Below are 24,706 nucleotides of genomic sequence, written 5' to 3' on the forward strand. Positions count from 1 at the left end.
TCAGACAGAGGGCCAGAGGCAGGGTGGAAAATGATCACATATTACTAAATTGTGACTGTTTTGGTGCAAAACTAACGTTTTCATTGTACCTCAGGGAAGATAATAAAATTATTTAAAAAAAATAGCACTTCATGACCTTTTTAAATATCTAAAGATGAGAAGAGAGCATTTTAAATAAAGCCAACTTTGATCACTTGCTATTCTGAATAATAACATGCGAAACGATAAACACGTGATAGCCCTTATACAGACTCTCAAGAGTTTTATGTGCATTACCATAATGCCATCAGTAGTTGTTTCCATGTAAGCTCCAGGTGAGTACAAACGTTTTTACTTTTAAATATATTATTATTTTATTATTATTAATGCGTCTTGTTCATAAACCCCCCAACATTTTTGAAGTTAGCTTATTTTAAAACTGTTCTTGGCAACATTTGCGAATAAAACAAAAAATACATTTTACGTACGTGTAATAATGGATTACTCATAATCGAATACTCGATTTTTGTGGGTTTAGAGTACTCGACTACAAAATTACTCGAAAATGCCAATCCCTAGTTTCTGGGATGTTCTGAACAGTTGCTCAAAGGGGAAAGTAACAGTCAAAAGAGCCCAACCACAAGTCTCCATGACACTCCCTATACATAATCCAAATCCCACCTTCAAAGTCTATTGGGTTGTTTTGGCTGTTTTAATGTCCACTTGGAAAAATAGTTATTACTTAGGGTTAGGGGTTAGTTCAAATCCCTAACCACAAGTTTGAGCAAACACCACAAATAAACAAACACGCTGTCCAACACAAACATACTTTGGTGGTCCTGAGGCGAATCCAGGCTCATCAAACATGTCCAGCTTAGAGCGAGAGGACGATTTGACTCCCACCGGGGTCTCCTGCTCAATCACCTGCATCTCAGCCATCACAGAGTGAGACACGGCACTGCAGAAAATCAAGGACATTAAAAGGACAAAGTCAGATCTCATTAGACTCATTAAATTTACATTCACAATTCCAAGGAAAATGTACATAACGTACGTCAAATGAATGGCAAAATTACACACAATACTCCTACACCAACAATTACTCTGGGTAATGGCATTTTGGGTTATTAATTTGCTGTGATAGTGGTATCATGCTTGAAAGGAGTGATGTAATTATTATGACAGTGGTTTAATCAAGGCTGGCACTGTATCATCACCTCCTGTTGCCGAATCCCATGCCCAACCTCTCCGCCTGTTCCTTCTTCTTCCCCTCCATGTTCTGTAGTTTCTTCTCCTCAATCTTCCTGTCAATCTCTAGCTCTTTGTAGGCCAGTCGCATAGAGGCCACTCTGCGAGAAACAGGGGAATGCAATCAGATGAAACTGCTAAAGCTGTAGTTCTGATTACACTATTAGAAGAGCCAGGCCTCCCCTCAAATACATAGCTGACTATTCAATCATTTAAAGGCAGGGCTAAACCTCTAAATCCTAAAGTCAGTCCATCCGAGAGCCCTCTCAACAATACTAATCAGACAGAGTCTGAAGACTCACATGGATTCCTCGGCTTGTTTCTTGGCCTCAGAAACCTGTTCCTCTCTCAGTTTCTCAGCCACCTGTGCTTGTTTCTCCACCTCAGTGAAGTTCTTGCTGCTCACCTTCTGGGCTCCAAGACCCTTTTTAGCACCAAGCTAATAGTAAAAAAAACAACAACAACAAAAAACAAAGAATAATCCTGTGTCAAGACATTTTAAAGTTAGAAATTATTAAAATATCAGCACTACAAATACTTTATATCATAATGAATTTTAAATGGTTTACTAGGGTTCCTGAAATTCAGATGCAATTCAAAACCTCCATTATGATTTTTTTTTCTTTTGCGATATTGTATCTGTCAATTGAGCTGTCACTAGGGCTGTCAATTGAATAAAATATTTAATCAAATTAATTATATAAGACTATGAATTGCATATATTAATAAGACAATTCAATACATAAAATAAAATATAAATATATATATATATGATTCAGTGTCGGTGATGAAGTGATGGGGAATGGAGCTCTTAAAGCTATTTTCTGTAAAACAAGCTGTGACAGGTAGGATCCGAGTCGTGATGCTGCACACCCGGCCCCTAATCAGGCTAATCAAGCCTCCGAGAGGGATAAAGGCCGACTGGAGGCTGCAGTGCGAAAGAAAGAGATTTACGTGCAGCTGTCTGACACCTTTGAGTGTTTGTCTTTTCATTCAAGTTCTTCATTAAAATATTATTTATATCGTCAAGCCGGTTCTCGCCACCTCCTTTCCATTAATCCCATTACACTGGTGCCGAAACCCGGGAAAGAGGAGGGATGCGCCGTAGTAGAATTTTCGCCGCAACCATCCAATCCAAAGGAGCATCCGTGGCCATCCACCAGAGGATGGAGGAGACCGGCCGCCTGGAAGAGGAGGAACGTTTACTGCTGCCAGGGACGGGGGAGATCCCTACCGTCTACCAAAAATGCGGCAGGGCATTCCCTCCGCCAGGGGCCGGAGGACTGCCTCCTATCCACCTGGGGAGGGATAAAGGCCGACTGGAGGCAGCAGTGAGAGGGAGAGAGAGATTTACGTGCAGCTGTCCGACACCTTTGTGCGTTTGTTTTTTTTCGTTTAAGTTCTTCATTATTTATATTGTCAAGCCGGTTCTAGCTGCCTCCTTCCATTAATCCCTTTACACAAGCCCATATGAAACTTAAGACACATTTTTTCAACCACAGAATCACACCAAGTTTTAACGATCACCAAAACGTAGAATGAGACGTTTTTGTCTGCAAGCGCTTTTCATGTGGAGATCAAAGCATATGAAATGTGACAAATGTGGTTGAATGATGATTATAAATTAATCAAATGTATAACCATTACCTCTGTTAATCATCAAATAATGATTGTGAATTATCCAAAGTATAACAATTACCTTTAAATTTTTCACTTAATAATCATTCACTCACATTTAACCATCAAGTCGTTGTCCCGTCTCTATTGTCATCAACCACTGAATTATCACTAGTTGTACTTTTACATTGTGGCTATGCATATTAGAAGGGCATACTTCGGTGTGGCATATTCAATTTTATTGGATTGCAGGCTGTTGCATGCTACAATGAAAATGATTGTGAATCTGAATATGATGCGAGCAAACACTGAACGAACAACCGAGAAATCTAATAATACATTTATGCATTTGTACACACTTGGATTTCGTTCCAGCTCGATTGCTGCACTATTCTGTTGGAAGCCATGTCCTTTCTCCAAGTGCATAGAATTCAAATACTTGGGAGGGATTTGTTCACTCACATGTTTTCTACATCTTTTGTCTTTGTAAAATAATGCCATTTCAAGGCAAATCGAAGCGTTAATCTAATTCATGTAGCAACCAATGAAATGGACTGTGCCACACCGAAGTACACCCATCTAATTTGCATAGCCACAAGGTGATAATACAATGAATGATTATCTAAAGGGAAAAACTTGAGGGTAATGGTAGTACTTTTGATAATTGATACTTATTTGATGATAAACAGAGGTAATAGTTATACATTTGATTAATTGATGATCACCATTAAATTATTTATTATTATCAATTATTGAATAACCATTAACCACATTTTGTATGACATAGCTGAAGCGAATCATGAACGTGGCTTCAGATCCAGATTTAAAGCTCATTGCAATGAATATGCAAACTATGGATTAGCTAGTTCTTTTAATTAAATCAGCCTCCCACTTAGATGCCTCCGCTTCTGAGACAGTCAATCTGTGCATCTTATTACGTGGCTCGTTGTGCATGACACCATGGAGAATCACAGTACAGGAGGCTCATGCTACTCTCTGTGATCCACGAACAACTTAGCACGCACCCCATTGATCCTGTTCCAGAGTACAGGCCTTGGTGTAACACTCATTCCTTTGATGATAAATGCGAGTCCGACCATCACCCCCGGTGAGACAATACTGTGACTCGTCAGTGAAGAGCACTTTTTGCCAGTCCTGCCTGGTCAAGCAAAGGTGGGTTTGTGCCCATAGGCGACGTTGTTGCTGGTGATGTCTGGTAAGGACCTGACTTACAACAGGCCTACAAGCCCTCAGTCCAGCCTCTCTCAGCCTATTGCGGACAGTTTCAGCACTGATGGAGGGATTGTGCATTCCTGGTGTAACTCGGGCAGTTTTGTTGCCATCCTGTACCTGTCTCGCAGGTGTGATATTTGGATGTACCGATCCTGTGCAGGTGTTGTAACACGTGGTCTGAAACTGCGAGGATAAGCTGTCCTTTCTGTCTCCCTGTAGTGCGGTCTAAGGCGTCTCACAGTACGGACATTACAATTTATTGCCCTGGTCACATCTGCAGTCCTCATGCCTCCATGCAGCATGCCTAAAGCAAGTTCACGCAGAAGAGCAGGGACCCTGGGCATCTTTCTTTTGGTGTTTTTCAGAGTCAGTAGAAAGGTCTTCATAATTGTGACCTTAATTGTCTACGGTCTGTAAGCTGTTAGTGTCTTAATGACCGTTACACAAGTGCAAGTTCATTAATGGTTTATGGTTAATTGAACAAGCATGGAAAACTTTGTATAAACGCTTCACAATAAAGATATGTAAAGTTATTTGGATTTTTACTAAATTATCTAAAATACAGGGTCCTGAATAAGGGACATTTCTTTTTTCTGAGATTAAATATGCAGTTTTTTTTTTTTTTTTTTTTTTTTTTTATCTGTGCGTGTACTCTGCCTTGGCCACAGGGATGTTTGTTGGGGGTTGGGGGGGTTGCCTGTACATGAATGATTTGTTGTGTTATGTGTCATGCTTGAGGAGCAACCATTAAAAATGTTGATCTGAAAAAAGAATGTGAAATGTCAGAATAATAGTAGAGCGAATGATATATTTAATCTTTTATTTCTTTCATCACATTCCCAGTGGGTCAGAAGTTTACATAGACTTTTGTTAGTATTTGGTAGCATTGCCTTTAGATTGTTTAAATTGTGTCAAACTTTTTGGGTAGCCTTCCACAAGCTGCAGGAATTTTGGCCCATTCCTCCAGACAGAACTGGTGTAACTGGTGTAGGCCTCCTTGCTCGCACACGCTTTTTCAGTTCTGCCCACAAATTTTCAAGTGGATTGAGATCAGGGCTTTGTGATGGCCACTCCAATATCTTGACTTTGTTGTCCTTAATCCATTTTGCCACAACTTTGGACGCATGTTTGGGGTCATTGTCCATTTGGAAGAACTATTTGCAACAGAGCTTTAACTTCCTGGCTGATGTCCTGAGATGTTGCTTCAATATATCCACATAATTTTCCTTCATGATTCCATCTATTTTGTGAAGTGCACCAGTCCCTCCTGCAGCAAAGCACCCCCACAACATGATGCTGCCATCCCCATGCTTCACAGTTGGGATGGTGTTCTTCGGCTTGAAAGCCTCACCCTTTTTTCTCCAATCATAACGATAGTCATTATGGTCAAACACTTCGATTTTAGTTTTTTATCAGACCAAAGGACATTTCTCCAAAAAGTAAGATCTTTGTCCCATGTGGACTTTAAACTGCCTGGCTTTTTATGGCAGTTTTGGGGCAGTGGGTTCTTCCTTGCCAAGCAGCCTTTCAGGTTATGTCGATATAGGTCTTGTTTTACTGTGGATAAAGATTATTGTTTACCTGTTTCCTCCAGCATCTTCACAAGCTCCTTTGATGTTGTTCTGGGATTGAATTGCACTTTTCGCACCAAACTTCATTCATCTCTAGGAGACAGAATGCATCTCTTTCCTGAGCAGTATGATGGCTGCATGGTCCCGTGGTGTTTATACTCATGTACTATTGTTTGTGCAGATGAAAGCGGTATGTTCAGGCATTTGGAAATTGCTCCCAAGAATGAACCAGACTTGTGGAGGTCCACAATTTATTTTTTTGAGTTTTTGGCTGATTTCTTTTTAATTTCCCATGATGTCAAGAAATGAGGCACTGAGTTTGAAGGTAGGCCTTAAAATACATCCACAGGTACACCTCCAATTCAGTACACCTCCTATCAGAAGCCAATTGTGTAATTGACATAATTTTCTGGAATTTTTCAAGCTGCTTAAAGGCACAGTTAACTTAATGTATGTAAACTTCTGACCCACTGGAATTGTGATAGTCAATTAAAAGTGAAACAATCTGTCTGTAAACAATTGTTGGAAAAATACTTGGCATTATGTACAAAAGTACATGTCCTAAGCGACAAGTCAAAACTATAGTTTGCTAATATTATATCTGTGCAGTGGTTAAAATGTGTTTTAATGACTTAAACCTCAGTGTATGTAAACTTTACAATTTGTAGGTCTATGTATCAAGTTAAAAGTAGCTGGAAACTTTTCAAACCTCTTTTTGAGATCACTGCATTTTGTTGTGCTTCATCCAGCTGTAAAAATCCTAATGTGTGACCACCGGCTATCTTTTGCCAGCAGCACTGCTTATAATGTTTGTTGAGGCCCCCTGCTGACACACCTTTTAAAAACTCCAAGATAAATGTTCATGTTCAGTCTCACAGTATCAAAATTGTTCCAATGGTAGGAAAATACATACTTTTGCTGAATATATGTACAGGTCAGGGGGCATGAATACAGAAACTATAAAGCTCCAAGAATGAGCTTGAGTTATTACAACCTTATATTTACACTTTTTTTTATTTATGGACGAAAAAGCAAGATGCAGCTGCTAGGTGGTTTTCTGAAAAGCCAATAGAGTAAATGGAATGAGAAAAATACTTCAGGAACCCAGGCTGCTCAAAATGTCACGGTCACTGGCACACATTTGTGAGATTACTCAAAGTATTATTCAAAGCTTTAATAATGCCATTGTGTAGTAATGCCAGAGTTTTAATTATTATATTGGATTCCTTCTTTGGCTTGATGCAGAGCCACACAGTTCAGTTTCTGTTTGGTGCCAGTCAACTATTCAGTTGTGTTAGCCTGACACCTTGTGGCAAATGCTGAAAACTTCACAATCAGAATACAAGAGTAAGTATACCTACCCCTTTTTTTGCAGCAGTTGGCTTTTTCTTTCCAATGATGGAGGGTTTCACTTCTGAAATCAGACAGCATAGAACAGTTAGTCAGAGATCAGAAAACCAGTAACCAACTCAAGGCTCACATTAGCCTAGTGAATAAATAATCTTCAGAGAGGGATCATTAGTGCATGACAAGTGAGGCAATGGCATACACCGCCAAGAGAAATATCATGCTAGCAAAGCCGAAGGGAAGAGGTCACACCTACACCCAATCAATTAGATTATTAGAGCATGAAAGCCTTTAAAGTGTGTACTTGGAACAGTAGGAACAGGCCAGAGCTCTATACACTGCACATTCATGGAGGAGTATTAATTAGTGGACTGGACCTATGATCTCTAGAAAGTCCAAACAGCCTGAAGTTGCCCCAAGTTTCTGAGACAAACGAAATGAAGTTTAAGATTTACTTACGCCACATTCAGATCAATAATGAAAAGCCGTTCTAATCTCATTACTGTGCACATCAATCCAGACTGTGTGTGTGTCTGTTACCGGCAACTCCTCTGCTGATGTGCTTCCTTCAAATATTTGACTACACATTGTCTTATGTTAACGTGGACAGACAGATGAAGACTATAGCTCGACTACGCAAAAAACATCGGATTGTAATTGCACATGTAAACATACCGTTTAAATGCACAAAGAACAAAGATTATAAGTGATTTAAAGAAAAATCTGATTATTTCAAAATCTTATGTCAATGCAGTCTTGGCATGTTTTGTTTTTTTTGTGCTGATTTTTTTTAAGTTATAGACCCTTTGTTGCACGTTTCCTTAATTCACGAGTCAACTGAAACCGTTGAAATGGGCATTGTGATCAAAACACTACGTTAATAAGATTATCAGATGACCAGTTTAGTTCAGATTTATATAAAAATACTGAAACTAGGGATTTCAGTTAAAGAATTTGTATAGTCTTCATTTTTTAGACTGTCATTAAAATGAACCATTTATGTTAATACTACAAAATGCATGTGGACGACTCCACAAACTGTAAATCTAGCCTACTACAACCCTTTCAGCTAAAATGTAGGTACATATTGAAAAGTGTATATACATACAGGTGAAACTCGAAAAATTAGAATATCGTGCAAAAGTTCATTAATTTCAGTAATTCAACTTAAAAGGTGAAACTAATATATTATATAGACTCATTACAAGCAAAGTAAGATATTTCAAGCCTTTATTTGATATAATTTTGATGATTATGGCTTACAGCTTATGAAAACCCCAAATTCAGAATCTCAGAAAATTAGAATATTACATGAAATCAATAAAAAAAAAAAGGATTTTAAATACAGAAATGTCGGCCCTCTGAAAAGTATAATCATGCATATGTACTCAGTACTTGGTTTGGGCCCCTTTTGCATTAATTACTGCCTCAATGCGCGTGGCATGGATGCTATCATCCTGTGGCACTGCTGAGGTGTTATGGAAGACCAAGATGCTTCAATAGCGGCCTTCAGCTCTTCTGCATTGTTTGGTCTCATGTCTCTCATCTTTCTCTTGGCAATGCCCCATAGATTCTCTATGGGGTTCAGGTCAAGCGAGTTTGCTGGCCAATCAAGCACAGTAATACCATGGTCATTGAACCAGGTTTTGGTACTTTTGGCAGTGTGGGCAGGTGCCAAGTCCTGCTGGAAAATGAAGTCAGCATCTCCATAAAGCTTGTCTGCTGAAGGAAGCATGAAGTGCTCTAAAATGTCCCGGTAGACGGCTGCGTTGACTCTGGACTTAATAAAGCACAGTGGACCAACACCAGCCGATGACATGGCTCCCCAAACCAACACAGACTGTGGAAACTTCACACTGGACTTCAAGCATCTTGGATTATGTGCCTCTCCATTCTTCCTCCAGACTCTGGGACCTTGGTTTCCAAATGAGATGCAAAATTTGCTCTCATCAGAACAGAGGACTTTGGACCACTGAGCAACAGACCAGTTCTTTTTTTCTTTAGCCCAGGTAAGACGCTTCTGACATTGTTTGTTGTTCAGGAGCGGCTTGACAAGAGGAATACGACATTTGAAGCCTCGGTCCACTCCTTGTGAAGCTCCCCCACACATTTGAATGGCCTTTTCCTGACAATCCTCTCCAGGCTACGGTCATCCCTGCTGCTTGTGCAACTTTTTCTTCCACACTTTTCCCTTCCACTTAACTTTCTATTAATGTGCTTTGATACAGCACTTTGAGAACATCCAACTTCTTTTGCAATTACCTTTTGAGGCTTTCCCTCCTTGTGGAGGCGTCAATGATGGTTTTCTGCACAACTGTCAGGTCAGCAGTCTTCCCCATGATTGTGAATTCAACTGAACCAGACTGAGAGACCATTTAAAGGCTCAGGAACCCTTTGCAGGTGTTTAGCTGATTAGAGTGTGACACTTTGAGCCTACAATACTGAACCTTTTCACAATATTCTAATTTTCTGAGATTCTGAATTTGGGGTTTTCATAAGCTGTAAGCCATAATCATCAAAATTATATCAAATAAAGGCTTGAAATATCTTACTTTGCTTGTAATGAGTCAATATAATATATTAGTTTCACCTTTTAAGTTGAATTACTGAAATTAATGAACTTTTGCACGATATTCTAATTTTTCGAGTTTCACCTGTATATATATATATATTCTAAGATTTGCAGTCTGCTGTATTTTAATGCATTTGTTTTGGATCAATTTAATGTTTGCTTAATTTATCATTCATTTATTACAGTTCATAGCAACAGTAATGCTTATAGAAAATCTGGTAACACTTTTCAATAAAGTTCCATTTGTTAACATTAGTTAATGCATATGAACTAACAATGAATGATATAATTTTTACAATTATAAACACTCCCACAACGGGTTCATTTAAGCCTGCTTTATTTTCACAAGCTAAATTGTGCGCGCCTGTCACTATAATATGCACCGCGAGCTGCAGTGTGCGCTCAATCTTCGGATGCTTCTATTAGCAATATGATTACTGAACACATTTGTGCTGAAGCTGATTTATCGACAGTCCACATGCTTAGTTACATTATTCACAACAATTAACTTGATCATTGAATTACTGTATTTACACCCCTATCAGAAACAAAAGGACAGATGGAAAGCTTCAAGCCCCAATGGGGGGTGGTGATATTGTGATAGAGAGGAAGGGGTGGGGTAAAAGCGGCGCACACACACAAAATCAAGCGTCAGTCAAGTGCAGAACCATGCTGCTACTTTCCCACTAATCATTTGGCAAAAAGCAATTTCAAAATCATTCAAAATCACCTTTAGGAGGTTGTGACTCGTCTGACGTCAATCTCATTGAGTCCTCTACATTAACAGAACAGACATAACCGTTACTGGGGGCACAAGCCTCTTTAGCTGAATGAGTTAATATTCATTTGGTGAAAATGTCAGAAAACTATTTTGCCAGATATAATGGATTGATATTAGCATAGAAAGCACGAGCATTTTTTGTATTGTAAACATCAACATAAAATCGACATCGACCACATTTACTTCCTAATGCATGTTATTGGTCTTACTGTAAATGATTCACATTTTTACACTTTTTTTCTCTCCACTTTTTCTCCCCAATTTGGATGCCCAATTCACAATGCGCTCTAGGTCATCGTGATGGTATAGTGACTCTTGCCTCCGCTTCTGAGACCGTCAATCTGAGCATTTTATCACGTGGCTTGTTGAGAGCATTACTGCGGAGACGTAGCATGTGTGAAGGCTTCACGCTATTCTCTGCGGCATCCGCAAACAACTCCCCACGCACCCCACCAACAGCGAGAACCCTATTATAGCGACCACTAGGAGGATAACCCAACGTAACTCTACCCGCCCTAGCAACCAGGCCACTTGGATGCTTAGGAAGCCTGACTGGAGTCAGTCAGCACGCCCTGGATTCGAACTTGCGACTCCAGGTGTGGTAGTCAGCATCTTTACTTGCTGAGCTACCCAGGCCCCTGATTCACATTATTTTATATAAACAATCTTTGCAAACTTTAATAACAATGCAATAACTTTCTCTTCCATTTAAATAACTTTTCTGCTAATGTAACTTAGGCCGTGTAGGATAACGACAATGAATATTGTTAAACAATATCTAGAAAGCACATTGTGACGTTCCTTCTGATATAGAACGCTCACATTTCACATCACATCCCTATGATAAAAATCAAGTTGTCATTGAAAATCTCACTTGGAAATATAGCACATTACAAAAGAAAGTTGGGTTGCGAACTAGATTTTACATAGACTATTATTATACATTTTCATAAAAGCATGCAATGTTACAATTATCATAGTACTTGCAAAACAAATGTTTTGAGAAATTCCTTGTTTTTGGCAATTAAAAGGTTGATATATGCAAGATAAATACTTTTTAAAATATCAGTAAGTTTTCCAAGCAGGTCCTGGAGCTTGACTTGGTTATGGGATTCATTAATGTTGGTGATATGATCCAATAAAAACATCACATTAAAATAAATCTCTGGGAAGCATTTCAGTTGGAATGGGGTGGTGAATGGAGAACACAATCATGAAAATGTTCTGATGATAATTTGAACATAATAAATATTCTGCCTAGTCATATGCAAGCATACAATCAGGCAAATACTCACCCATTGTGGTTTTAGGACTTGTGCTCAGTCCTTCAATACTCGGACCTTCTTCAGGCTCTGTAACACATGGACAAAATCACTTAAAATCAAACTTACTGACAAGTCAAAAATGTGTATGACTGATTGTGAAACACAATGACAATGTGGCTGTTTAAATGTGCAGGTGTTATGATGTTTCAGGAGGAAGTGTTCTCACGGGGGCTAGTAGCCTCTGAAATCTTAGGACTACTCTGCTCCAGTTGAGGGGTTACAGTTACGACTCCATTTTGATCTGCTGATGTTGGTGATGCCATGTCCCAGCTGATAGCAGGCTGCAGGTAAAAACACCATGACTGTCAAATTTAACACAAAGACACGATAACAGCATATACGCATGAGCGTAATCTTTTTTTTCTGCCCAATTCCCAATGTGCACCCAATGTGTGGCGTAGTTTCCTCCGCGTCTGAGACAGTCAATCCGTGCATCTTATCACGTGGCTTGTTGTGCGCACTACTGCTGAGACATAGCGTATGGAGGCCCACGCTATTCTCCATGGCATCCACACACAACTCACCAAGCATCCAACCAAGAGCGAGAACCACATTATAGCAACCACGAGGATGTTACCCCATGTCACTGCCCTCCCTAGCAACCAGGCCAATTTGGTTGCTTAGGAGACCTGGCTGGAGTCACTCAGCATGCCCTAGATTCGAACTCGCGACTCCAGGGGTGGTAGTCAGCGTCAATACTCACTGAGCTACCCAGCCCCGCATGAGCGTAATCTTATAGGGGCCATAATCTGCACTTTTTTGCCCTGAAGTTCACTTATAATAGTAATTAAGTTATAAATCTGTAACATGTGACGTTTCTTAAGGCTCCCCAAAACTTGTGACTTTTTCAAATAGCTTTTCCAGTGTAGAGATGCCAGAGTTCAGTGGGGTCAACGCTTAACATTAATATGTGGTGGTGGTTTTAATGGGAGACGCATTTCTTAAACTAATTGAGAGACGCAACTACTTGGAGAGCGTTTTTGCGTGATGATAACTTGCTGTGCTTAACAGAGAATAACACTTAGTACAGTAAAACTCTTAAAGCATTGGTGGGCAGCAGTTACCAGAAGCCAGTGATTATGGTTTATAAATATGGATATTTTCTTACAAAAACGCATCCCTTCGCTTCAGAAGACCGTTATTAACCCCCTGGAGCCGTATGGATTACTTTTATGATGGATAGATTTGCTTTTTTGGGCTTCAAAATCTAAGGTACCATTCACTCCCATTATAAAGCTTGGAAGAGCCAGGATATTTTTTAATATAACTACGATTGTGTTTGGCTGAAAGAAGAGTCATATACACCTAGGATGGCTTCAGGGTGAGTAAATTAAATACATTTATACATTTTAAATAAATAGATGGTCCCACTTTATATTAGGTGTCTTTAACTACTATGTACTACATTAAAATACATACAATACAATGTTTTTAATGTGTAACTAAAGTACATGTTGTTCTGCAAAATTCCCACAAAATGTTCTGCTACTGAGGTTGAGGTACGGGTAGGTTTAGCAGGTTTGTTTCACAGTGCAACTACAGATGTAATTAAATGCAGGTACTTTAAATGCGTGTACAATGCAACAACACATATGTACATAAAAAGCACATTGTATCAAATGCTTAAGAACATAGTAATTAAAGATACTAATAAACATTTGGTCCAATAGTTGCAGTAAATAAAAGTTTAAACTCATGAACTTGTTTTTTTTTTTGTACCCTGAAATATTATCTAGCAGTTCTGCACTTTTGACTGCACAGTGAGGACAACCTCTGTATTGGAGCATTCCTTACTTTTATAGTATTGTGCAATATGATGTTATAATTATTTAGCCTATTTATTTGTTGAATATCTGTTTGTTACGTTCAAGTGCTGCGCTTTGTATCAGTATATCTCTCTAAAAGGCACCTGATTGTGGTCACGTGAACATAACGGAGCCTAATTATATATTATTATCCTAAACGCTGACCAGTCTATTAAGAAAATTGGTAGTCTTGCTCATCCCTTTTCCAGTTGTTCATAATTACAGGATGAGAATTAAAAAAAAATAAAAAAAAAAAACCTTGACAACAAACACAAAGTGCAATTTCTAGGTAGAAACAAATTATATCCACAATTCTATGAAACTTCACAACTTTCCAGGTCAGAATAAAACACAATTTAAAAATGTCCTTATATTTTCAAGGTTCCATGACCATTGGAACCATGTTTATTTCCTTATAATGTGTCCTTCAAATACCAAAAGTTTGTATTTAAAAGAGAAGCACAGTCAACATGCACAACTCTGTGTCATACCTGTGTGTGCTCATCAAAGAAATCAGTGTCTTTCTTCTCTGAAGGTGAAGGCTGAGCACAGCCAGAGCTTTCAATCCACAGCTGAACGGTGAAAAGACAAGACAACGTCTCAAATCAAATCAATGTCCTGAACGCAGCACTCAACACATTAGATGTCTGGTAGCATTACATAACCTTTGACTGTGGGAAGGCAAAACCAAATTACCACTGCTGTAACATGGAGTTTGCTCAGTGACTCTCGAGTTCAAAGTTTAGCCAGTATCACAAACAACATGGCAACATATTGAAACCAAACATTATCAACTGAACAGCAACAGAGAGATCAACTAAACACAATAAAACGAGTTGAGGAACTAATACAAAATCATATTTAAATCTAACTGAATAGTAGATTCAAAAGAATCGTGTTATTAGCTTGATAGTACCAATTAATGCAGGGCATAGTTGACTTTATAGGGAGTGACAATGCTTGAACAGCATGGGGTTTGTATAGTCACCTCAGTGCCATACTTGGAGAGTGCAGCGTTGGCAAGCTGTCGAATCTTCTCTCTGTACATCCGAGCCGCACGACTGTTGTACTTCGCATTGGTGTCATTGGTGGTACAGCCATGTTGACGAAAAAAAGCCATCTGTGCACAGAGAGCAAACATGGGAGTAAGGAGAGTGATGTAACATCACGTAGAGTGTTAGCATCAGTGGCTAAATTAATGGGGCTGAATTTTAAAGCTGACAGTTTCCCCAAAAATGTATATTCTCTCACCATTTACTCACCCTCATGCCATCCCAGGTGTGTATGACTTTCTTTGTTTTGCTGAAAACAAACAAATATTTTTAGAAGAATATTTCAGCTCTGTAGGTTCATACAATAATGAATGGTGGACAGAACTTTGAAGCACCTAAAAGCACATAAAGGCAGCATAAATAGGATCCATAAGACTACAGTGGTTTAAACTATATCTTCAGAATTGATATGATAGATGTGGGTCAACATTTAAGTGCTTTTTTTCTTTTTTTCATAAATCTCAACTTTAAAATAATTTTTTTGTTTTTGGCGATTCACATTCTTTGTACATATCGCTGCCTACTGGGCAGGGAGGAGAATTTATAGTAAAAAATTACTTATATTGATCTGTTTCTCACCCACACCTATCATATCTCTTCTGAAGATATGGATTTAACCACTGGAGTCTTATGGATTACTTTTATGCTGCCTTTATGTGCTTTTTGAAGCTTCAAATTTCTGGCCCCTATTCACTTGCATTGTATGGACCAACACAACTGAGATCTTCTTCTAAAAATGTTTGTTTAGAATTTGGGTGAGAAGGCATGAGGGTGAGTAAATGATGAGATAATTAAACATTTTAGGTGAGTTATCCCTTTAAATGCAGAACTAAAGTATTTGAATGCATGCTTTTATGGAGTAGTTTAAAAATGAAAAACTAACCGCATTGGCATTGCCTCCAACCTGCATACATCTCAACTGAAACCAGCTCCAGTTGGAATCCAGCTCTGTCGATCTGAAATGATTGCCAACAGTCACTTAACACTGAAACACTCACAGGCTGCCTAAACTACTATTGTAATAGTGCTGGATTATTCATTAGTGAATATTAAAGAACTGTAAACAAAAAGACAATTGTCAAATCATTCAAGCATTTATATACGAGTCGAGAGATTACGGTGAAGTGTCTTTTATTTCGATTCTACAAGTACCCTTCATGTCCCAGCTTAATATACAGAGAGGACATTATGAAAGCAATTTGTGGGTTAATTCCCCAAAAAGTGTAAAACAACGTGGTGCAAAAAATTGCTCTGCTTGCTTGAGCATCCCAACCAGTCTGAGATGGTCACATTGGCTCAACCATTGGTGTGTGTATGTGTCATTACAAACAGTGATAATTCATGCAGTTCTGTTTGGTGATGCTAATGCGCAGAAATGAAATTTCAGCTTTAAGATTTTACACCCGAACATCAAACAAAGTGATGAAGTAAGTTGGATGTGTGGCAAAACTTCAAACAACGTCAAAGTTCTATTGTTTACTTTCTGCAATGCATGACCAATAAAAACAACCATTGACAGATGTTCACATGACATCACATTATAATAAAAGAAGTAAACAATAGAGAGCCAGACATACCTGATAAAACTTAGGTGCACTCCCAAAGAGCGATGAATTCCAGAACAGTCAATGCACAAAAACACGCCATATGAAATACTTGCCCAACTCGGATTCTTAGCAGCACAGTCAAAGCACGCCTAGAAATAAAATACAAACATGTGCAAAACGATTTATAATTTTTTTTAAAAAGTAACACTTCGTCATGGTTCACAAACATTATAAAAAAAAGTCTCATCTCGTCTATATTTTCCAGCTTGAAAATTCATCACTCAAATTCCTTGATAATATCAGGTTTCCATGACTTTAGGGAGCCTGCAATAAAATGGCTTAAATGCCTTTAAAGATCACAGACAGACATGGGGGTTTTGAAACCATCTGGTTCACCAACATGCTCTGGCCCTATCCAGGGATAAGAGTCAGTATATATACTGTTAGCATGCTGACCACAGGTCTGTAGTTTATAACACTTTATATAAGAATATATAGGAAAATAAACTAAATCAAAGTTTCATGACATTTCGTGCTATTCGAAAATGTAACTAATTATGCCACCATGTTACAAAACATACTTTTCACACAAATTGGTGTGTTTGATCTATATTTGAGACGGTCTAAGCACGCAACTCAATAAGTATGGATGGACATTCTGCATCTCCATTACATTATTACAGGGCGAGTCGTTTTCACCTCCTCTGCGTCATTCTCAACTAACAAACAAGACGAAAAACTGTAATCAAGTGATTTCGTTCAAGACAGCTAGTTTTGTTTTGGCAGCTCTTGAGTGCGTAATTATTCTTGTTTCATAGATTGTTACTGGGCTGTTTTTCAGGAGTGATTTTGATAGTAAATCTGTGACTATGTTGACGAGACAGGCCGCATCAGCACCGGTTTAAGGAAAGACAATTGACACGTAATCCCACACGAAACACACACACTGATGTCTCTGAATAGGCTAAAATGATGATTCTTATGAAAACAGAACGGCTTCAGTAAGATATTTCGCATTACCTTGTTTGTGGGAATGGAGCGCAGTCGTTTAAAAATAGTGAGAATTTCTGTCTTGTTCGGTTCCGACGCCATCTCGCCAACACTGATCAAAGTGAACACAGAAACCTCAGCATATTAAAAAGACACCGGAAAACCTGTTTTACAAATTAAAGGTCTCTAGACGTGAAACAGTTTAAACGTAAAAGGCAAATTAAAATGACTAAAAAGGTAATTCCGTATAATTTCCATTACTGGAAAAATATATCCCATCCTTCAGTATGTCATTAGAGAAATGTTAGCATGCTTTATGGTTGAAAAACTCTAAAGCATAAATGCATGTATTTTATAAAATATGGGGTTTATTCGTTGAATTTATAAATAATCAAAACTTAGAGAATCGAGTCAGAATATATAGACAAAATAGCCCTTTATTTATTCTGTTGTTATATTCTCTGTACATATTAAAGAGTTTAATGTTATATCGTTAAATTAGATTTTTCTTTGTTTATCTTTCTGTTTTCTCTTTAAGATGGCAATATTTATGAGAGCATTTATGTATTTTATATACTCTGGTTTTTTTCACATCTCCTATAAAGAGGAAGAACTCCCAAAATTATGATTATATTATTGGGATATCTGCTTTTTGTCATTAACTTAAACCAATACTTTTTTGTGTCTCATGTAAAGATTCCATGCTGAGCTGCATTAAGAGAAATGTCCAAACAAAATCAAAATGTCAAATAAATTATTTGTATTGAATACAAACTTTGTTTATTACAACAATACAACAAAAATTAAACCATTACGTATGAAAATACTCGCCATTACATACTAATGAAATAATAACAACAACACTAAAATAAAAATAAAATAAGAAGCTATAGTGGTCAAATCAAATCACACTGGTTTAATAAAAAATATAACTTGCTTGAAAAAGTGTATATTACTTTTAAGTATATATCTTGTGACAACTCCTTTAAATGCTTGCGATTTTAAGAACCTGGATTTATGAATAAAATATTGTATGAAAATAATGACATTATTTCTTAGAAAAGTATTGTTTTCCTCTATTTTAATCACAATTTCCCCCGCAGATCGACACAGCGTGGACTTCACAGCCTATTGCGTCACTTCCTCATTGTTCCAATGACGTATCTGTCGGGACGGAGTTCAAAAGAAACCACTGATCTATATATATATATATATATATATATATATATATATATATATATATATATATATATATATATAGATCAGTGCAAGAAACATTTTTTTTTTATTATTGCTTAAAGAAACATACAAAATACCAAAGAAACCTCAATATACAAATCTTATCCAATTACAAAGAAGTCTAAATAGCAGCACAAAATATAAATAAATACCATAAATCTGAAAAAAAAAAAAAAAAAAAGAACTTAAATAACAAATAAAATATTACACAAGGGGGTAATCATCAAAAAATACCTTCAAAAGATTATACAATTTAAGGGCTTTTTTGTTATGCACAAGTCTTAAAGATTTAAAGAAGATCATTAAATCTTTATGGAAAAGTAAGAAAATGGGAGGGTTCTTAAAGAATCTGCATTTGTGTATGAAGTAATTGGCAAACAGCACAATATTGTTCACCAAAAACTCATGATCGTAATTCAAAGAAAAAAACAAATATTTTATAGTTTTAAAGTTAAAGTCAGGTATTTCATATTTCAATCTTAACCAACCATAAAGGTCATCCCAAAATTTCTTTGAGAATTTGCATAAATAAAATAAATGTTCCAACGACTCTATATCTGCTTCACAAAAGGTGCACTCATTACAATCCATATTAAATCTGTGTCTGAGGAAATCATTACAAGGATAAATATCATTAATAATTTTAAACTGAACCTCTTTTACCTTTGGAAAAAGTGGAAAAGTGAGAAATCTTGTTCTAATTTGACCCACTTTGTCTTTCGGGAAATCAAATATAAGAGGTCTCTTTTTAACTTTACAAGGGAAAGTCTCTATATTTACCAATGTTCTTAAAACTTTAATCTTACATCCCTCCTCTTTAAAATTAAGACCAGAAATTGTTAAACTTTTCAATCTCGGAATCGCAGGTGAATAACACAATGCACCTTTAACTATCTGAACCAAACCACCAGGAACAGCTTTTAACAAAGTCACATATAATTTCTGAGTGCAAATAAAATTATATCTTTCACAAAAATTGTCATAACTAAGGAAATTTCCTTCCTCATCCATAATGTGTACAATGGACCAGACACCTTTATCCATCCAGTCTTGAAAGAACACAGATTTCCTATTAATAAGGATACACTTATTATTCCACAAAGAACAATAATGTGGGGAAAAATTGTGTTTGTATATCAGTTTCCAATACAATAATACCTGACTATGAAAAGATGACAATTTACACTTTAGTTTTGATGGCTCAAAATCACACCTCAAAAGAAAATCAATGCCCCCAAAAAAATCAAAGATTTTTGAAGAAAAACTAGACCAAACAGAATGTTTATTCCTAAGGAAAGCTTGAAGCCATCTCAATTTAAGAGTGCCATTCATAACATCGAAATCAATAATATTCAAACCTCCCTCACTGACTGGCTTCACTACATCTGATTTTCTTATGAAATGGTGTTTGTTTTTCCAAAGAAATTTATACTGAATTTGATTAATATCCTTTATCCACCTGTCAGAGATAGCTAGAGAATATGCAGGATAAATCAGCCTAGAAAGTATCTCAGTTTTCTGTAATAAAATTCTGCCAAAAATGGAAATATCCCTTTGTAACCACACATTTAACATATTTTGACTTTTTGTTATATTGTCAGCCAAATAAATTTTTTCTCTAGTTTTAGGGTCTTTAGTAATAACAATACCTATATATTTTACCTCATTTTTTAATGGAATATTAAATAATTGAGATTCAGTCCGATTATGCACTGCCATCAACTCACACTTTTTAAATTTAATGTCAAACCAGAAGCTTTGGAAAAATGTGACACCAAATGAATGGCAGCTGGGATCTGCTCTGCATCCCTAAGAAACAGAGTAGTATCGTCTGCTAGTTGACTTATTAATAGCTGACTCCCCAAAACATTCAACGGCTTAACCTCTTTACTATTTTTCACATAAATTGCCAAAAGTTCAGCTATTAAAATAAACAAATACGGACTTGTCGGATCTCCTTGTCTAATACCTCTGTTTATGTTAAAACGCTTAGAAGTCCCACCTGGAAGTGATACTGAACTATTAATATCATTATACAACATCTCTATCAATTTAACAAATTTAGAACCAAATCCAAAAGATGTAAGTGCATGTAGAATAAACGTATGTTCTACAGTATCGAATGCCTTATAGAAATCAAGAAACAAAATAAACCCATCATCCTTAATCAAATGTGCATAATCAATTAAATCCATAACAAGTCTAATATTGTTGTGTATTAACCTTCCTTTAATAAAACCAGATTGTGTTTCACTTATAACTTGACTCAACCTAAATTTTAGCCTGTTTGCAATAGCAGCTGTAAGAATTTTATAATCAACATTGAGTAGGGTAATCGGTCTCAGATTATCAATAACTCTTTTGTCTTTGCCTGACTTTGGGATGAGAATGATCAACCCCTGCTTCATAGTTGGAAGTAAAGAGTTAGCATCAAAACATTCCTTTAAAGCTTTAAACAACAAATCTTTTAAATCTTCCCAGAAAAATTTGTAAAAAATTTGTAGTCAGGCCATCCTGACCAGGAGACTTACCTAAAGGCATTTTTTTTTATAGCGGAAATGATTTCGTCCAATCTCAGGTCTACATCACAACTTTCTTTAAATTCAACATCAATCTGTGGAATAAAATCTTTTATCTTTTCTAGAAAATCTTGACCATTTTTGACAGAATATGAAGAATAAATATCACTATAAAATGAGTAAACTTCCTCGGATATTAATTTGGGGTCTGTGATTACCTTCTCATTAACAATCAAACTATTCACAGCATTGCTTTTCTGTCTCCTCTTTTCTAACTGACAAAAATATGCTGTATTTTTCTCTCCTTCCTCCAACCATTTTGCACGAGACCGTACAAAAGCTCCTTGTGCTTTCATTACATACAAATTATCTAATTTAGCTTGAAGAGAGAGTAATTTATCAAGATCATCTTGAGTCATTACCTGTGTACTACAGCAGGTGTTAATTTCTTGAATTAAACTTAACTCTTTTTGCTTCTGTTCTTTGTTCTTTTGTTTGCCAAATCTGAAACTTCCCTTGTTTTGAACTTAAAATACTCCCATTTATTTCCATTAGAAGTTAAAGTGAGGTCATCTTGAATCTCAATAATCAAATTTCTTATTTGACTACAATAATCTTTATCCTTTAAAAGTTCCGCATTAAACTTCCAGTAGTCTTTTCTAAAGGTATGTTTTGTTGTTGGTGACAAAATCAATGAAATGAGGCAATGATCTGTCAATGGTGCGGCAGAAATGGAAACGTTAGTGACAAACTCAGAATGTTCCTCAGTAATAAGCCAAAAATCAATCCGTGACTTTGAGGATCCATTTGGTTTGACCCAGGAAAACTGAGAATCCTTCAAATGCTTCAACCTCCAGATGTCAATAAGGAAATTTTACTGGCAAAACTCCTGAATAATGTTATTAAAATGGTGACTTGTATAACTAGAAGGAGATCTGTCCAGCCATTCATCTGGTGCTAGATTAAAATCACCTCCAATTAGTACAAAATTTGTTTGAAATTTTAATTTAAGCTGTGTGACAACATCTGTAATCTTAGAAAATAAACTCTTATTTTGCCCAGTATTATTATAACCATAAACATTAACTAAAATAAGAAAAGTATCTTCACTATTAACCACAGCAGCAAGCCAGTGACCGTGAGCATCAGACTGAAAAGTCACAATCCTCCCAGGGCAATTGTTAAGACAAATGGCGACACCTGCTGATCGATTGGAGCCATGACTAAATAAAATTGTCTCTCCCCACTGCATCTTCCAAAAAGCAGCATCTTCTTCAGTAGAGTGAGTCTCTTGTAGAAAAACAAAATGTGACTTTTGCCCTTTGCAAAATAAAAATATACCTTTGCGTTTTACATTGTCCTTAAGTCCCCTTGCATTTAACGAACAAAAAGATAAACGAGATTTCAACACAAACATACGCCCACTGGAACTCACAGTGTAACGTTACGAATCAAGAATGTCAATAAGCTATCGACAATGAAATTAGTCAAATAAAGTGCAACACTTACAAAAAAGCCTCTGAAAAAACTGCACATTTCCCATTTTCCAAGACTTCATCATCAGGAAAAAATTTGCTTCCCTTCAATGAAAGCGAAGGGACCACGAAAGTATGCCACTTTCCCTTCAGCACGCGCTTGTTTAATGCGTGGCCAAAGTACTCCCCTAGCCTCTCGGTCTTCTTTATTTAAGTCCTCAGCGAAATGAATGCCTGCCTCCTTGCACACGGTTGATCCCTTTGACAATGTCCATATTTGATCTCTGTAGATTCGCTTTGAAAACTGTATGATGATCTGGCGCGTACGATTCCCTTCTCTTCTACCAATACGATGAACCGAATCAACCGCCTCTTCCATTTCCCAGGGCACACCAGGAGCAATCTTGGCCAGAAGGGTTATCACTTCCTGTCGGGTGTTCTCGTTCTGTTTCTCTGACGAGCCTTTGATGCGTAAATTCCAACGCCTTTTGTAGCGATCCAATTCTCCTACCCTTGACCTCAAGTCTTTATTTTCTTTTTTAAGATCAGAAAATTCCAGCTCCAATATAGCCTCCTTCTGCTTGTGAGCTTTCATCTCTTCCTTAACCTCAGAAATGGCATTACAATTCTCTTCCATTTTATTGGACAGCTCCTCCAGTTTTTTCGTGTTTGGCAAAGATGCTGGTCTTCTTCGCCATCTTCAGTCAGGGGGATCCTGTTGTGGTGTTTTCAGGTGGCCGGTGTCTCTGAATCCTTCACCGGGCATGTCAACGCTCTCATCCGCTCCTTCATCCTTCAGGTAAAGAGGCCGATGACAGCCATCTGTGGAATTACACCACCGGATTACAGATATTCCCGTTAATTCAGCAGATACCGCATGTCCTGTGTGCCAGCTAACACATGGCTGGAGTTACTGGGCTTTAGTTTAGGATACTATGGTAACTATATACAGTATATATATATATATATATATATATATATACTCAAGTTCAATATTGAGGCTATAGGGATTACCCATAATTATTAAATCATGTTTCCTTGGTCAAAGAGAACATATGGGGGAATTTAAATCAATTTTATTATTAAGAATTTGTTGTATTGTGATGTTTTGTTGCAAATAGATGTTTTGTTTGATGTCACCAATAGGGTGATCTATTTTGGGTGAACTCATTAGTGTTTTCAGTCTAATAAGTTGACTCTACTCATCAAATTGAGTAATGGCGTCTCCAAAACTTATCTTAAGTTATCTTAACTTGGTGATAATATAGAATTAATTTAAATATTTAAGTGAAATTACTTAATACGATCCAATCCCTGTACGTCCAAAGCGAGAGACGTGTCCGGGTCCTCGGCACGAAGTCGAGTTCATTCCATGTGGGGGTTGGTCTCCGCCAAGGCTGCGCTTTGTCACCAATCCTGTTTGTTATATTCATGGACAGGATTTCGAGGTGTAGTCGGGGTGGGGAAGGTGTGCGGTTCGGTGGGATGGGGATCTCATCGCTGTTTTTTGCAGATGATGTTGTCTTCATGTCATCATCGGTCCGTGACCTTCAGCTCTCACTGGATCGCTTGGCAGTCGAGTGTGAAGTGGCTGGGATGAGGATTAGCGCCTCTAAATCTGAGGCCAAGGTTCTCAGCAGGAAACCGATGGAGTGCGTTCTCCAGGTAGGGAAGGAGGTATTGCCTCAAGTGAAGGAGTTCAAGTACCTTGGGGTCTTGTTCATGAGTGAGGGGACAATGGAGCAGGAGGTTGGCCGGAGAATCGGGGCAGCGGGGGCGGTATTGCACTCGCTCTATCGCACCGTTGTCACGAAAAGAGAGCTGAGCTGGAAGGCAAAGCTCTCGATCTACCGGTCAATTTTTGTTCCTACCCTCACCTATGGTCATGAAGGCTGGGTCATGACCGAAAGTACTAGGTCGCGAGTACAAGCGGCCGAAATGGGCTTCCTCAGAAGGGTGGCGGGCTTCTCCCTTAGAGATAGGGTGAGGAGCTCAGTCATCCGTGAGGAGCTCGGAGTAGAGCCGCTGCTCCTTTGCGTCGAAAGGAGTCTATTGAGGTGGTTTGGGCATCTGGTAAGGATGCCCCCTGGCCGCTTCCCTAGGGAGGTGTTTCAGGCACTTCCAGCTGGGAGGAGGCCTCGTTGAAGACCCAGGATTAGGTGGAGAGATTACATCTCCACACTGGCCTGGGAACGCCTCGGGGTCGCCCAGTCAGAGCTGGTTAATGTGGCTCAGGATAGGGAAGTTTGGGACCCCCTGCTGGAGCAGCTGCCCCCGCGACCCAACTTCGGATAAGCGGTTGAAGATGGATGGATGGATGGATGGATGGATTTAAGTGAAATTAACTAGATGCAAGTAGACTTTACTCAGATTTGCTATTCAATTGTTGTCGTTCTACTTAATAAT

General features: G+C 37.8%; 2 protein-coding genes across 3 annotated transcripts in view; both read right to left on the bottom strand.

Moving 5' to 3' along the window:
* Window positions 1–17,219, bottom strand: part of LOC127661367 (ADP-ribosylation factor GTPase-activating protein 2-like) — a 45,043-nt gene extending 27,824 nt beyond the window's left edge. The window contains exons 1-12 of one of the 2 annotated variants that reach the window (XM_052152017.1): window positions 17,098–17,219; window positions 16,108–16,226; window positions 15,414–15,486; window positions 14,467–14,598; window positions 13,970–14,050; window positions 11,840–11,954; window positions 11,644–11,700; window positions 10,298–10,342; window positions 7,010–7,062; window positions 1,530–1,666; window positions 1,197–1,328; window positions 809–937 (exon numbers count right to left, since the gene is read on the bottom strand). In XM_052152017.1, the coding sequence (XP_052007977.1) occupies window positions 809–937; window positions 1,197–1,328; window positions 1,530–1,666; window positions 7,010–7,062; window positions 10,298–10,342; window positions 11,644–11,700; window positions 11,840–11,954; window positions 13,970–14,050; window positions 14,467–14,598; window positions 15,414–15,486; window positions 16,108–16,226; window positions 17,098–17,169 (1,145 nt within the window). In that variant the 5' untranslated portion in view covers window positions 17,170–17,219. The remainder of the gene's footprint in view (window positions 1–808; window positions 938–1,196; window positions 1,329–1,529; window positions 1,667–7,009; window positions 7,063–10,297; window positions 10,343–11,643; window positions 11,701–11,839; window positions 11,955–13,969; window positions 14,051–14,466; window positions 14,599–15,413; window positions 15,487–16,107; window positions 16,227–17,097) is intronic. The other variant, XM_052152018.1, reaches the window with a different exon arrangement.
* A 1,306-nt stretch (window positions 17,220–18,525) lies between these two features.
* fam118b (family with sequence similarity 118 member B) overlaps window positions 18,526–24,706 on the bottom strand; it is a 43,636-nt gene continuing 37,455 nt past the window's right edge. Inside the window, exon 8 of the mRNA XM_052152570.1 lies at window positions 18,526–23,122. Coding sequence (XP_052008530.1) covers window positions 23,096–23,122 — 27 coding nt within the window. The 3' untranslated portion in view covers window positions 18,526–23,095. The remainder of the gene's footprint in view (window positions 23,123–24,706) is intronic.

This window comes from Xyrauchen texanus, chromosome 21 (assembly GCF_025860055.1).
Source record: "Xyrauchen texanus isolate HMW12.3.18 chromosome 21, RBS_HiC_50CHRs, whole genome shotgun sequence".
In the NCBI taxonomy this organism is placed as follows: Eukaryota; Metazoa; Chordata; class Actinopteri; order Cypriniformes; family Catostomidae; genus Xyrauchen; species Xyrauchen texanus.